The 15284-nt window shown below is 43.9% G+C and overlaps 6 protein-coding genes across 6 annotated transcripts; 3 read left to right on the top strand and 3 right to left on the bottom strand.

Annotated features, from left to right (window-relative positions):
- Nucleotides 1–217: 217 nt before the first annotated feature.
- On the bottom strand, nt 218–5051 carry MELLADRAFT_94306 (zinc metalloprotease; the record flags this gene model as incomplete). Its single annotated transcript, XM_007417184.1, has 20 exons — nt 218–397; nt 472–549; nt 627–713; nt 800–1035; nt 1110–1239; nt 1304–1437; nt 1480–1706; nt 1768–2080; nt 2161–2501; nt 2578–2923; nt 3012–3035; nt 3103–3187; nt 3275–3561; nt 3627–3718; nt 3794–3915; nt 4006–4231; nt 4292–4364; nt 4431–4457; nt 4526–4696; nt 4769–5051. 20 exons carry the CDS (start codon nt 5049–5051, stop codon nt 218–220), a joined length of 3462 nt encoding a protein of 1153 aa, XP_007417246.1.
- Nucleotides 5052–7361: 2310 nt separating this feature from the next.
- MELLADRAFT_68561 (uncharacterized protein) lies at nt 7362–7973 on the top strand (the record flags this gene model as incomplete). Its single annotated transcript, XM_007417154.1, has 1 exon — nt 7362–7973. The coding sequence occupies one exon, from the start codon at nt 7362–7364 to the stop codon at nt 7971–7973; it is 612 nt and encodes a 203-aa protein (XP_007417216.1).
- A 2031-nt stretch (nt 7974–10004) lies between these two features.
- Nucleotides 10005–10343, bottom strand: MELLADRAFT_40217 (uncharacterized protein; the record flags this gene model as incomplete). The annotated part of the gene is made up of 1 exon (XM_007417139.1): nt 10005–10343. A coding segment is annotated over one exon (339 nt), but the record flags the coding sequence as incomplete, so codon positions are not given.
- Nucleotides 10344–10783: 440 nt separating this feature from the next.
- Nucleotides 10784–12147, top strand: MELLADRAFT_118292 (uncharacterized protein; the record flags this gene model as incomplete). Its single annotated transcript, XM_007417219.1, has 2 exons — nt 10784–11484; nt 11593–12147. 2 exons carry the CDS (start codon nt 10784–10786, stop codon nt 11885–11887), a joined length of 996 nt encoding a protein of 331 aa, XP_007417281.1.
- Nucleotides 12148–12273: 126 nt separating this feature from the next.
- Nucleotides 12274–13232, bottom strand: MELLADRAFT_112673 (uncharacterized protein; the record flags this gene model as incomplete). The annotated part of the gene is made up of 4 exons (XM_007417199.1): nt 12274–12381; nt 12643–12750; nt 13061–13146; nt 13172–13232. The coding sequence occupies 4 exons, from the start codon at nt 13230–13232 to the stop codon at nt 12274–12276; spliced, it is 363 nt and encodes a 120-aa protein (XP_007417261.1).
- Nucleotides 13233–13400: 168 nt separating this feature from the next.
- MELLADRAFT_94302 (uncharacterized protein) lies at nt 13401–15090 on the top strand (the record flags this gene model as incomplete). The annotated part of the gene is made up of 3 exons (XM_007417183.1): nt 13401–13446; nt 13508–13553; nt 13617–15090. 3 exons carry the CDS (start codon nt 13401–13403, stop codon nt 15088–15090), a joined length of 1566 nt encoding a protein of 521 aa, XP_007417245.1.
- Between the last annotated feature and the right edge of the window lie 194 nt (nt 15091–15284).

Below are 15284 nucleotides of genomic sequence, written 5' to 3'. Positions count from 1 at the left end.
AATAGATTTTGGAAAAAAACTAGGCATAGCTCAATAGAAGATCATATCCTGAACTCTAAGTAGAACAAACAAGTGATGAACCAAAAAGATATAACAGAAGAATAAGAATAATAAAGACTGTAGTCTAGTTCTAATTTAGGAACTAGACAATGTGCAACTGTCACATGTGTAATGTAAGATGACACCTTACAGGTGGTATGCTATCCTTCTCACTGTCTTACTGTGATGCAACATTCAAGTCCCTTTCCTCAACTCTATATCCAGCGTTTCTGAGGCTAGCAGCAGTACTTTTTGCCTTGCCAGGTGAACTGGTGACCACAGCAACTGAGGTTTGTGCATCAAAGATTGGTAGGAAGTATTTCTCTATCACTTCCAAAACTTGATCAATGGTGATATCCTGGCATAATTGATCTTGTAAGCCGCCTGATACCAAAGATAGATGTGATTTTGAGATCAAGATAGTTTCCTCACCTTAGTTTTGTCTAGGAGTTGTCTTGATGCATCCTTCTCAATCCCCTTGAGTGCCATGTTTGTGAAGGTTGAGAATGCCTACAAAAACTCATCATTGGAATCCAGATTCATGATGTGATATATTTGCAAATGTGATGGAAAGAAGCTCAGCTTACCGCACTACCCATGGTTGATTCTAGTTCTGCAGTAGCGTATGCCAGGCTGCTCTTAGCTGCCTCTAGTGATAGCTCATCCAATATGAGCTGTGAAAGCGGAGCAAGTATAAAGAAAACAAAACCTGTTGGTAAATCCAGGACAAGAAAGATGAAATATCTAGAGGTAGAATCACCTTTTTGCTGATCAAGTCACTCATTACTTTACCAGCTTCCTCAAAAGCCTTCCAGCTATCAGGACTGGAATAAATCTGGACACAAACATGCCCAGATTCTGGGATTGACCGCATGGAAGCGCCATACGCAAGACCTGTTCCTCTGATAGCTTTCCACAGGTGACTTTCCATTGAATTAAGCAGACTGACAGCTACTGCCAAAGCCGGTCGATCTGGATGATTGAAACCCTGAGCCCCTGAAATGTCCAATGATTGATATCAGTATATGAGTAACAAGCAAAGACATCTCAACCCCATTGAGTTTATGTACCTTTGGCAACATGATAAGCAAAGCTGGACTCAATTGAGGGCATGCTCATCACAATTGCTTTACCAGATGGTTTAAGACCATCAGCACTGAGGACATCACTACTGTACAGTGGCGGTCTCAATGTTGATGACTGTGTGGTGTGGGAAAATGGTAAGACAAGTAATAAAGTGGACTTGAAAGGAGCTAGGTCATACCGGAATCTTCTGGAAATGCTCCAACCAGCTTTTCTTGGGATCCTGCAGAGTTTTTATGTCTCCCACAACACTGAGACGCATAGTAGAAGGTTGCAACACTGTTAAAGTATGAGAAGAGATAGGGGATGATCTGCCTCAGCTCCCACGTGTTATGACAAGCAAGGAAGACAGCTCACAGTGCTTGCGTAATTGCTCCAAATTTTTGATGACTTCTTGAGGGTTGGACTTGAGCTGTTCCATAATTTCTGGTAGCCATTCATCTAATTTGAACAAATTACTTGACATGTATGGTGCTGTGTAAGGTGAATACAGAAGTTCTTGGAATAATGCGGCACAGACACCCGCTCCGCTTCTTTTCATTGATGGAATGTGTTGTAAATTATTGGCAACAATGATCCGAAGACTGAGCCAGAATTGCACTATGTCAGTAAATATGGTCTTATGGTTGGACAAGCAGAACTCACCGGTCTATATCAAATTGGCTTCCCCAGAGGAGATCCTTCAGCCAGCCTATCATCGTTGGGTATTTGCTTTTCTCAATCTTGAAACAGATTTCTGAAGTCTGACTAATTGAGCTTCCCATGTGTGTCTTATACTCAATGGTTTCCTTGGTGAGCTCCTTGACAACTTGATCAAATGGAAGCAAGGTGCCATCGGATCTCTTGACCGGCAAGGAGAAAAACAAAGCAAGCCAGATGTAGAGATACTTGACGAGGTCAGCTGGCAAGTCGGTAGGGGACAAGTGGACAGAGATTCTAAGGAAGTTGGAATCAATATCTATCAAGTGTTACATAGACAGTATTGTAAAAAGAGATCAGTTTTCAAGCGCCTGATGCACAACAACAATGAATACTAACGGTCAAATTGGATGAAGTACGGTAAGATTGTGGAATCTTTCTTGTCTATCTGAGCCTGCAGGTCACCCTTCAAGGATCCATCAGCACGGGCAGACTCAACTTCAATCCATTTGATACTTTCCATCTTGGGAATGGGATAGTTGGACAGAATTGTTTGAGGATGAGGAGTATCGTTTGTTTTTTGAGCGGCTTCCAATTTTGCTTGCAGCTGTTTCAGACCCTCAGGCCCATACTTCTTTTTGGTTTCTTCAATTCTGGCTTTGTTATCGGCGACTAACTGGTCTGCAAGCTTTCCTGAAGGTTTTCCAATCACAGTGACACTAGGACTCTCCACAAGCCATCTATGTTCAAAACGGAAAAAGACATACGGATCTCATCAGTTGCAGTTTTATTGTGTGCGGGTTTGGAAACACAAACTTTTTGAACATGGAAGACCACTGCTCCCTAGACCAGCTGGCTAAAGTCTTGTAACGTTCAAGTACTGTGGAAAGATCGGCCACGAGTTGTTCACCTGACCCATACAGGAAGTTGGAGATGATAGCTGACGAAAGTATACTATGCGCATTTGCTTCAAGTTGATTGGCAATTTCTAGAGCATCACACTCAATAGTCATCCGCATACGTTGCATATCAAGATTCTCGGCTTCATGAGCAAGTGCATCTTTGAACATTTTACCAAAGTCTGATAAATGTTCAGCAGGAACACTTGAGATGCAGGCCGAAATCACTGTTTTTTCACCTTCGGTTGGATAAAAAGTTATACCTGGACATACAAAAGGACAGCAGAAAAAAATTCAACATATCAGCTAGGGTAAAATGTCAACTGTGACAAAATCTTGATCTAAGTATACCAGTGCAGAGCGGGTCCTCAATATCTAGAAGGAAGACAAAAGGAGAATCAGTAACTTTGAAATGATGTTGAGACAGATTCAAATTCCTCACCAATGAACTTTTTTGCCAGGGGAGATATGGCCGTCTTAGTGAGATAAGTTTCCAAAATCTTTAAAGCATCTTGGAGCAAGTAGTCCTGACGAATAAGAGTAGATAGGTTGAGATACGATTCAAAGAGCTCAGATCTGAACAAGGCAGACAAGCTTGGAAAGCAGGTATTTACATTTATGCTTGGTCCCACCCAGCTGATTTGGACTTGCCCCGTACTCTCATCTTTCTCAGGAAATGGTACCTCCACTACCTTGTCTTTCGTCAAAACTGCCCCACCCTTACTAGCGGTCTCCAAGAACGGCCGCTTCCATTCCGCAGGAAACTTGTCTTGTCCGTGTTTGATTAGGGACGGCTCCACTTCTTCTTGTAAGACACTCAAAAGCGTTGTGGGGTCAACTTTCCCAGTGACGAGCAGTTGTAAGTTGTGCGGATGATAATAATCGCTGTGATATTTGCGAACTAAGGATCAACAACAATGATGAGCAATCTATTCCAAGCATTTCATATTCAGGGAAATTCTTCACTTTGTTCAACTGTCAGTGTTCGCAATGCGGCCATCTTACCACTAGTCTCACTCTGATATGCACTTGTAGGCGGGTAGATCTCGCGAAGAGAACTGACATGTATCAGTATACGATTATGAAATCAGCAAAATGCCCTGTGCAACATGATATCTCAATCAAATGCGTACCGAAGACTCATCAAGTCGGTGCTACTATTCTCACGTCCTTGCATCTCAGAGTAAACCACTCCAGCATCTTCACCCTCTCCATTGATGTGGTACACCTCAGTTGTGAATGCTGAAGAAGGGATCTTTGCATAAAGAACTAGGGAAACAAGGGGACGGGTTAATGAATCTCCAACAGTGACCAGAATTATTTGACAAGGAAATGCAAAGCTCACTGTGGTCGATGTAGACTGCTCAGTTGAAAGGGACAAGTTCTTCATTGAGTTTGCTGTTCTGAATTTATAGATGGGATGAAACTGCATACTGGGTAATAACTTAAAAAACCCCTCTGATCCAGCAGTTTTAACTGTGTAGGCTGTGTGAGTAGTTTCAGTCCATGCATTTATTCCCGTAGCAAAAGACCTGTTGGCTAGACTGGCAAGAATTCCTTTGTAGGGATATCTATGAGAAGAAAGGAGTTAGAGGGATTTTGTGGATAACCCAATCAAATTGTTCACCCACTTTTCTGATCCCATAAATATGAGATGCTCAAGGGTATGGGGAACCCCGGAATCATTGAAGATCTCCGTAGCAACTGGATAGGCCATCTCATTGCTTTAGTCACGGAACGCAGGCAACAGATGTCGATATAAAAACGTACCGGTCAAATAGCCATTGACAATTGGACCTGCCAATGTGAGGAAAAATCATGGTCAGGTTCAGCGAGTGCCTGTAAGAGACGATAGGTCGACACACCGTCAATGTCAGCCCAGACTACACTCAATCCGGTTTCACGGCTTTTCCATTTTGCGACCTTGATAGGAGCAGAATCCATTTTGAACGGTTCGATGACCCTGTCAAAATTTCCTACGGTATCAGGAATTTCAACATCCTCTTCTTTCTTTACGGAGCTAGCTGTGATTTCTTCTTAAATGTTTTGGCCATTTTCATCATCAGCAACAGATGGCAAGTCTCCATTGAAGGCCACTGTGTTCGTACCTGAAGGCAAGGTATCTTTATCTTCGTGAGCAGATGAAGAAGATTCATCTTTGTGATTTGGTACCTTTTCATTCTCTCTTGCCTGTGAGTCGAATTGAAGGTCCTGATGGCGATCTTGCTTTTGCATATGAGGAACAACGTCGCGGTGCGTTCCTTCGTTGGCTCCATTCATGTCTTCAATGAGATGTTCTGCTACTCCTTGTCCGGTATTGATACCTTTCGGGAGAGTTGGGAGCCCCACGACTGACATATTTTTGATGACCATGAGAAGCATCGTAAACATGAGGAACCCTTGATTGTCACATCCTCTCAGGATTGGAAACATCATCCTTTTCAAGTTGATCGCTTGCGATGTTGTGTCCTCTTATGGATCAGAACAATGAAATCCTGATTATATAGGAAATATATGAGACCATAAAAATTTGCTTCAAGGGCTAGAATAGGAATAGTGACACCAACAAATCGCACCTATTCCCACTTAGATGTAAAATCTTTTACTGTGAAGTGCAGTTCGATCTTCAATAGCAAAACGAGTGCAGTTTAAATCACTCTCTTGCGGGCGCTTTTTGTAATGATCAGAAAGACCAATTTAATATCAACCCTTTGTGCGGCTATTTGCTGATGAAGGACGAGTATATGGAAAGTATTTCGAACAAAAGGCCTAGCTACGACGGGGGCAGAATTCAACGATCTAACGAGCAATACGAAGAAAATGCCCAGCTTTGATACAGCCTTGACCATCACAGAAATCGCAGTACATGAAGCTCGTCGAGGATAAAGACGGCATTGGAGCTCATCCGCAGCCGAGGGATGTATGTAGTAAGATCAGATCATTCCCCAGCTGTGCACGAAATTGAAAACATAACAGTCCATGTCACTAAGCTTGAATAAGTCTGGCGGCCAAATTCAAGCAGGATGACAGGGGGTCAAGAGACGGAAGATCCGAGGTTTAGCATCGAAGAAATCCTCGCGAAGTCAAAGCTTATTGGGATACAAAGACTGAGAAGATATCTGAGCCAGAACTCAGCCGCAGTCGAGGGCCATTTGTAGCAAGATCTGCTCATTGATATGCTTCAGTTTCTTAATACATCAGGGTTGAAATCAGACTTTCTGCCGCCTCGCACGAGCCGTACGTGGGGACTCCCCTAGCTGTGCAGAAAATCCAAAATGTAGGACTCAGAGCACCCGCACTCGTTTGTGGTACGTTTCGGTAACTTTTGTGGTACCGACCTGTACGGTAAGTTAAAATTTACTAATTATGTACAATTATCACACTCGTGTCCAGTATCTGCCATGTATCATTAGTTACTTCACCTATACTGTACAAAACCCACAGCGGTGAAAAGTTTGTAAATTTGTAAAACACAGAAGTAAGACTAGTAAATTTTGCGATCCAGAATGCCAGAAAGCACATTTTTCTCAAGACACCTCAAAAGAACAAGAGAATTTTTCAGGGAGGAGCTCGCATAGTGGAGTCAAGATTCAAGTTCAGATGATAATTCAGATCAAGACAATGAAAATGAACGACCAAAGAAAAAAATGGTACATAGGGATAGAGAAGCAGCAAATGCCCAACTTTTTGCCGACTACCTCTCCCCAAACCCAGCATATGACGAAGAGACTTTCTACCGCTTCGGGGAGCTCGTTCGATCTTAGCGTAGCAACTAGAAAACTTAAGTGTGGAGGTTCGGAGAGAGTTCCAGCTTCAAGAAACAACAATGAGCCATTGTATATGACTCAGTAGACAACATACTCAACTCACCAGGTTTGGACTTGCTCCCAATCACGTTGATGGAGGTCAATCTTTGAGTTGAAGTGATCGGCAACCTTCTTGAAGAGCATCTCGGAGGATTGATTAGTTCCTATCTCCGGTTCGGAAGAGACATGTATCCAAGACATGGCCAATTGCTGCTCTTCTTTTGGTGTCCAGTTCGGAGCGCGTGGCTTGCAAGATTTCGATTCTTTGGGTTCCATCGGTCAGATTGTGGTGTGTATGAATATTGTTGAGTGAGATGGAGGTTGATTCGAGTCGGAAAGCTACCGGACCCAAGTAGTTACTTGAGATAAAGTACGAGGTAGGCTATGATTATATTTACTTCTGTCTTACTTCAAATCAACCTTAAAATTATGTACCGCGGGTCTACTTTGCTCCCGGTGTGGAATAAGCCCCGCCGTTGAAGTAAATTTACACTTACCGCACTCGATTTGCCGCACGAGTGCGGATGCTCTCATAGCACTAAATTTGGCATTCATGGAAGGTGGTACCCAAAGGCACGACGGTACCACCTATTTCCACGGTACGCGCATATGCCTCTACAGGGGAGAATCAGGTGATTATCTCTATATCGAGAGAACCTGTACAATGGCGCTACATTCAGGGTCTCAGTGTGAAAAGATTTTCACGCTTCCCCTCCCATTGCGCCAATTACTTCTCCCCCTAGATATCTCACATTTCTCAACGCATCGCTCATTTGGCTATCTTAGTTTTACAGCTTCAAGAGCTGAAAATTTCCCACAAATTTTTTTTTTCTTCCATTGATAGCCCATTCCCACTTGAAGTCTATGTCACAACACGAATCAGTAACAGAATTAGATGTCTGCCAAACGTGAAATTGACCAATTTGACGCCCAAGTGAAGCGAAGCAGCGACAGACTGAGAAATGGATCCGCCTCCCCTCCTGAGGCGCAGACGCAAGACGGGACTTTGGACAACACGTCAACCACACACCAAGCCAACCCGGAAGGCGACAATCCGACTAGCCAAGGGACATCATCAGCTACTCAAGGAAGGAAGAGAGGTCAAGGCGGGAAGAAAGGCCAAGGTGCGAACAAGAACACACCTCCAACTGGCACAACGACTCGAAGCGGTGCAGCTGCACAAGAAACCCCCGAAGGCGGGCCCCAGTCCAAGGAAGGCACAACTCAACCCTCGGAGAACCAGCCACCAAGCAACAGAGACGCGAGCTCTAACAACACGGACAAGCAACCGGAAGCGGAGCGCCGTGACAGACAGGACGCATCCTCCCACGAGCAATCAGAGAGCGTCGAACTAGGCTCAAGACAAAGACACAAGTCTAATCTCGACCCGAGCCTTACCGGAGGATCACGTCGAAGCGACCTGTCGAGCCTGATCTCACCCGAGATAGTAAATGGTAATGCGGCCAGAGAGAAGTCCTGTAAGCCCTGCCCACATCCACTGAAGTGATGCCGCTTTGAGCGATGAACCCAATCAAAACCATTCCCACCATTGAGTGATGCCTCGAAAGAGAGAATCGAAACGAAGGGAAGGAACTGACACGAGCATGACATTTGACCCCTATCAGCCAACGTGGTATCCAACGAAAACGTCGGCAGGCTCTCAGCGGGCGAAACACGAGGAATCCTGAACCGGATTGACGAAATGTCGCCAGAAGCAATCAGATCCTGGCTTGAGTCCAAAGGCCTCAAGATTTCGCCGGCAGCAGAAGGACAGAGCACCCAACCGCCTGTGCAAGACCAGCACCCGACAGTAATGCCGAACCCTACCGCAAACACCTTGCCCATCAATCCAGCCTTGTTCCCGACTAACGGAGAGCAACAGAGCGAGCCAGCGAGAAAGAAACGCACCGCACCAGTGGTACGAGTCGACCTAACAGCCGATGACCCAGAGACCACATCTGAGAAAGCGGGTGCAATCAAATTCTCTAACGAGGGAATTGAATCCCATGGTCTAGTTGCTCTGTCAAAGTACTTTTCCGCGAAGATGGTGGCTCTGGACGCGTACATCCCCCTGTCAGTGTTCAATACACAATGGCTGCGACAAGATTTATTGCAACAGTCAATCAGGAAGCGTTCAGTGAAGGAGAAGTTGGAAGATACGTACATCGGTCTAACAGTCCCTCTAGAGTGGAAGATGACCTTCGGCGAGTGGGTAGTAGCTTTCGACTTGTTCATATCCTATCTTGAGCATTATAAATGGAAGGAGCTGGCAGCGAAGTTCAAGACTCACAAAGAAAACGTTTTCGCCATTAAACGTGAAAACTCCAACTGGCCAGTCGCGTTCCGGTATGACTTGGCAGTGAGAACCGCGGTGATGACCTTTCGACTTTCAGACGGCTCAGTTGCAAATCCTTCGATCCGGGACGGCCGTTTAGAAAGAGAAGCCATACGTGAAACCGAACGCCTGAAAGACTTCCAGCCAGCATTCAAAGAGATTAACCCGTACGCAGACGGGGAAGTTAAAGCAACTATCGATCCAATCTCAGGAGTTGACTCTAGAAACCAGACCAGTAATGGAACCTCGTTCAATAAGCCAACCCACCGCTCCCAAAGTTTCTCACACCAGAACTCATTTACAACCTTACCCGTGTACGAAGGACCCGGAGGCTCAGCACCGGCAGCCTGGGAAGATAAACGACCGGACTCCCGCTCGAGTCGATTCAGAGGTCGCCGAGGGAGCTGGCATGGAAACCAACCCGGTAGAGAGCGGTCCCCCCAGCGTAGAAGACTGAACGGGGGAAACGAGCATTGGCGCAGAGACGTTGGAAGGGATGATAGGCGGCCTGATGAGAGAGACAACGCTGTAGCCGGGGGAAAGGCAAAGTAAGCGATCAACTTAAAGAGTTTCGGATTCAGAGCTTCCCACCTACGTGACCCGGTTGTCCTGCACCCCCTCAGCCGTCCCGGCGGAGGGGCACCCCCAAGAAACCTAAAAAACTTTCACATAGAGAGTCTTAGGTTTGCACAGGACACAACATAAGATCTCATATGAAATGCATACACGTGATAAATACACACTATCACACCCCCCCCCCCTAAGATGCCAATATGAAGTAATGAGTGGAAAGCAATGTAGAATGTCCACTGTAACAATGTCAATTTCAATATGGTCTGCAAAACCATGCACCTCTGTTGGTGGATTGCTTAGCTTACCCGATATTTGCATTCATCTTTACAAAAACCTTTGAGCTTTGAAGTCACCGAAAGCAACACCACGTCGATTTCAAAACCATACAAGCCATAGCATGAAATTTTGCCTTTTGATTTTTCACCGCTATTTGAGAGTTCAACGGTCGCAGCGATAGACACATGATTTCTCTGGACTGTGAACACCTCATCAATTACAATAGGTACATAAATGACGTCATACTCTTCGGGGTTTCGTCAAGTCACAGCTTATTTTTTTAAACACAAAACATAAACCCGGAGACCGGAGATCTTTAAGAAAGAAGAATCAAGAGGATGAAACGTTCTTAGATTAAAGAGTTATAGTAGGAAAGTTTTCTTTCCAACAAGGATCTCCACCATCGGCATAGTATTCTCGTTTCCAAATTTGAACGTCTTTTTTAACACGTTCTAGTAAGTTTTGACAAAGTTCAAATGCTCCAAGTCTTTGAGCTGATGAAACACCAATGATAATACTAGTTTCACCGATTGGACATTCACCTAAGATATGATGAATGACGATTTTTGAGTCATTTGCTTGAAGGGTTGAAGCATTATGGTTTCGTGCTTCTTTGATTATTTCGAGGATTGTTTTGATAGCTAATGAAGCATAAGATTCGTAAGAGAGATAAGTAACCGTACGTCCTGCATAGAAAAGAGAGGGTAATGAGGATTGAGTGGTTTTTTGGTATTGGTCAGTCAGAAGATTAAGGCGAGCCTTGAAAAGAATCTCGAGTGGTTCCAATGAAGATGGCCTTTGCACCGACTGTGGGACCAGAGATTTGATCTACCACGGTTTGTAAGTTCAATGGTGAAGTAGTGAGTAGAACTTGATCTCCAAAGATGTTAGATCCAGATGAAGGTTGTTCCTTGGAGTTCTGATTCATGCTGCCAGTTAACTGACGAGGAATGTTGTATGGGAAGAGGATCTGATGATGGTGAGCTGATGTGAGAAGTCTGATCTGTTTTTTCAGTCGATGACGTCAATATGGGATTACATGTATTGAGAGTATGGGTTTATAGAGCATCCCATATAGATATCAAGTTTTCTTTTTGACTTTCAACCCTTCAGCTTACTTATTTAACCAAACGATGACTGATCAAGAAAAAGAAGAAGCTTCAGTTTCATTAACCATATCACACAACAAGATATCAACCTATCATCATTCAATCTTACTTCAAACTACACTCTATCAACTTTGTCATTCTATCATCGGATCCAATTTATCATCATCAACTCTATTCAAACTAATCATCAAGGGTAGAAAGAACACTCTAAGCTCTCCTGGTTCAGATGACTCAAAAACACTTCAATCTCTTGGTTTCGAAGACAAACACTACAAGATCTTATTGGTGACCTCATCATTAGAAGACGTACAAAAAACTGAAGATCATGAGATTCTAAAACAAAAACGTGCTGCAGCAAAACTAGCAGCAAGTATTAAACCCATCACTCTTCGAACTACACCTGAAAGAAATCAAACTCCTTTTCGATTTTATCGAATTGAAACTTTACCTAATCCAGAATTCGAAACCGAACGTCGAGAGCTTTTAGAAAGACTTGCATCAGATCCATCTGTGAAGAAAGTGATGGTCGAACATCAATTCACCGTCGTTCATCTTGGTGAATTACATCCTGTGATTCATCCTACAATCTTAGGTGTCAATGAGAATAGCGGACAATCAATTAAACTCAGATTACTTACGGATCGATTGGACGGGCTCAGATCTTATGCGATGGTCAGAAGAGTACTTTGTCACGAGCTAGCCCACAATCGATTTGGACCTCATCTGTCAGTCTATCACTCTTACACTACACTTTTGCACATTTCTATCTCAATGTAATCCGTTGATGAGGTGTGTGTTCACTTTTTCACTTACTCATTGGCTTTTTTTTGCAGAAATGACTTCAAGGAACTCGATTCATCAATTAATCGAATGATGTTAGCACACGACCGTCTGCTTCTTGCCTCCTCTCATCGACTTGGTGGTGATCTAGGGCATCATTATCAACCTGAGCAAGATATCAGTTATCATTGCTCAACTTCACCTCGGACTACCACCTCAAACCCTTTGAACGCCCCTGGTCATCAACTGAACGATTTAGAGGCTGAAGAAATAGAACAACCCACGGACCCCAAACAAGCTGCGGCAGCAGCTGCTCTTAAACGAGCAGCTTCAAAATCTCCTCAGTAATTTTCCTATATGGTCTCATCTCTTTAGCATCATTCTTATCTCGAAGTCAATTATTTCACTATTGATTTTTTATCATTGTATATTTCATGATTGATGCTCTTGTATGTCTCTTATCTACCTGTCGTTTGCGAACTGGTCATGTAACAATATATCAATTCTGTATCTTTCATCTTGTTGATCTTTCCTTACGTTCTGGTGTCTAAATACCGATTATTTCGCATTGGAATGCACTTTTGATTTCTCTACGAGCTTATTATGATTAATATGTTCTCGGCGAAGCTCCTATCAGATGAAATGTTTTTAATATATCAGCAATCTTGGAACTCTATAAGGTTTGACTTGACGTGAGGTAACAGGTTTGGACTACTTTTGATCATTTCAATCATTCATGTCAGGCGCTCTGTTGGTAAAAGTATAGCTCCTAGTGAACATGCCTTTGCGTTCAAGTTTTCCTCTCTTTGATCAGATTTATGCGAAGGACTCGATTGAAATGACTGAATGGATTTTCAAAAGTTTTTGTTCTAAAGATCATCTGCAGTGGAATCATATCAGTCAGGCTGGTATGTATGGTGGTTTAGAGGCAAAGATTCGCACTACATCATCCAGATGGACGAACTCTATAATTGCTGGCAAAGGAGATAGTATCACTTTTGCCTTACGGTTTGTATTGTTTCTGAGAATTTTGTAATGAATGATTCGAGGATCATGAACATACCAATTTATGAAACAGTCTAGGACCACCACAGATTATGTACTACCAGTCCAGCTGCAAGGCGGAGGGTTTCAAGCAGATGTGGAGAGCCAGCAATAATATCGATGTGTTCTCTGCAGCATATTACCCAGGCTGGATTCTCGAGATCAACCTAAAGATAAAAACGGATTTTTTGATGTACAGCTTTCAGCTCTTCGAGGTGGCGATTCAAAAAGACCAGTTTACGAAGCAAGGCCGATAGGATACTCTCAACCAGATGGTCAAACATCTTTTTGCCCTCCAAATTCATCATACATTTGTTGACTCTTCTTATCGGTCTTCCCAGTGCTAGTTTGACTGACATTGACAATTTCTTGACCAGCTATTTTACAAGGCTGATGATGAGCTTCTTTGATCATCGGAAACGGATGCTCGCTGCAAAAATGATATCAAGCTCCAGTCACGACGAGCAGTCAACTTACAACTTGACCAGTCTGCTTTTTCTTATTGAGCCTGACCTTGTAATTTTCCATTCCGACTTCCATGTCGCAAGGTAAACTTATCAATTCTATCATATATAAGAAGCGACAAACCTCTTGCTTCATTCACCACAGACTCATCAAGTCCGACATCCGACAATCGACACTCGACCATCAAGATACCAACATACCCAACTTTTTCGCGCTTATAAAACTTTTCACTTTTTCTTCACTGCATTTATACAACACTTTTTTCCTACAAATTCTTCAAACTTTACTTGTCCTTTTACTTCTCTTTTGAAACTTTCATTTTTTTTTACATATATCCCTGAATATTTTCAAGATGCGTTTTGCTTACGTTGCCGTTGGTGCCGCTGGTATTTTGACTTGTAAGTTTTCTACCTCTTTATTTATTCTTGTTCATGATATTGATACCTTTTTCCATCACAGCTACCATCGATGCAGCAGTCTTACCTAGCTCCCAACCTATGTCCAGGTGAGGATTTTTAAATAACATTCAGAATAATTAACCTTAACTAATTCGATCAATTTGTTACAGAGCCGGTTCTTACCAATCCAGATCTCTTAACCCGTACACCAATCAACAATCACCTAGTAGCACTCCTTACACTCCTCAAGGCTCTACTGCTTCCCCAGCGGCGGCCACTGAGAAAGCCACTCAATCCACCGAGACCCCTGAGGATTCCGATGACACCGAAATGCCATCAAAGAGTGAAGAAATGCCATCCAAGGATTCGGACATGACACCCAAGAAAACCAACGGTACCAACGTGCCTGCGGTCCACCAAAGCCAATCTGCCACAGGCAACAACCAAGCGCCAGTTACTGGGTCACCCAATGATCAATCATCCAAGATGACCAACTCGACTTCGAATGGCCAGCTCCAGAACACCGCCACCGCTCCTGCTTCTCGCCAAAATGTCGCAGATGTAACTATTCCTACTGGCGGATTCAGTGACGGTCAGGTTGTAGGTTTCAAGGCCGGTCTTGGCATTCATAGCTCAGCAGCTGGTGGTCAAACTGTCGCTCCTTCCAACCTTCTCACCAACGATCCGAACTTCAACAAAGGAGTTCAAATGGGATTTCAAGCTGCAGTAGTCCAACACACTTCTACCGCTCCAGGGATCAACAATAGCCATTCACGTGATTACGTTCAAGGTCAATTAGCTGGTTTCCAATCTGCTGTTCGACAAAGTCTTAACTCGCAAGTCGGAATCGCAGGCCAACAACCACCTTCATCGATCTTGGGCGGAAACCAAGAATTCAACGCTGGTGTTCATGCCGGTTTCGAAACGGGGGCTACTCAAAGTGCCAGTGTACGAGCTGCTCAAGGTTCCCAACATCAGGCTGCTGGCGCCTCAATTGGTGCAAATGCTGGTGTTCAAGCTGGTCAGGCTGCTGGTGCCTCGGTTGGTGCAAATGCCGGTGTTCAAGCTGGTCAAGGTGTGGACTTCGAAGCTGGTCAACGCGCTGGAATTGAGGCCGCAGCTGCTGGTGGTTTAAAAGCTAGTCAAGGCCCCTCCGCTCTCTTCGGACAAAACCAACAATTCAATGCTGGTGTTCAAGCTGGATTCGATGCTCACCTTCAAAAGAACGTACAAGTCGGAGCCAACCGAGGAGCAGGTGTCCAAGCCGGCGTCAACGCCGGACAAAGTGCTCAACTTGGTGCTGGAGCATCTACCTCTGCCAACGCTTCAGGACGTCAAAACCTTGCAGCCGGCGTTTCTCAATTAGCCGGTGGATCAATTGAACACAACTCTGATTATTCAGCTGGTCAACAAATCGGTCTTCAAGCTGGTATCAAAGCTGCTGCATCAGGAAACGTTAATGTTGAAAAAGGTGCATCTGCTCTCTTTGGTGAAAACCAACAATTCAATGCTGGTGTAGAAGCAGGATTCGAAGCAGGTGTTCGTCAACACTCTGCTACTGGTGCTCAATCATCTGGTAAAATCGGTGCTGGAGTTGAAGCCGATGTTGATGCTTCTGCCCACGCCAACGGTCATGCTCAATAAGCATTTTCTTCGTCAAGTGTATAATTAATTTCTTATTTTATTCCTTGTCACCTTGTTGTTTATTATACCATTGTAGACTCATAGGCTTGTCATAGTCTAATGTAGACTTACTTGTTCAATCTCGTGTTATCAGACCTGAAAATGCTTTTTATTATTCTCACTTGTTATTGTATCACGATACCATCTTGTAAACC

Source organism: Melampsora larici-populina (genome assembly GCF_000204055.1).
Source record: "Melampsora larici-populina 98AG31 unplaced genomic scaffold MELLAscaffold_69, whole genome shotgun sequence".
NCBI classification, from domain to species: domain Eukaryota; kingdom Fungi; phylum Basidiomycota; class Pucciniomycetes; order Pucciniales; family Melampsoraceae; genus Melampsora; species Melampsora laricis-populina.
This window is presented reverse-complemented; position numbering and strand designations above follow the sequence as displayed.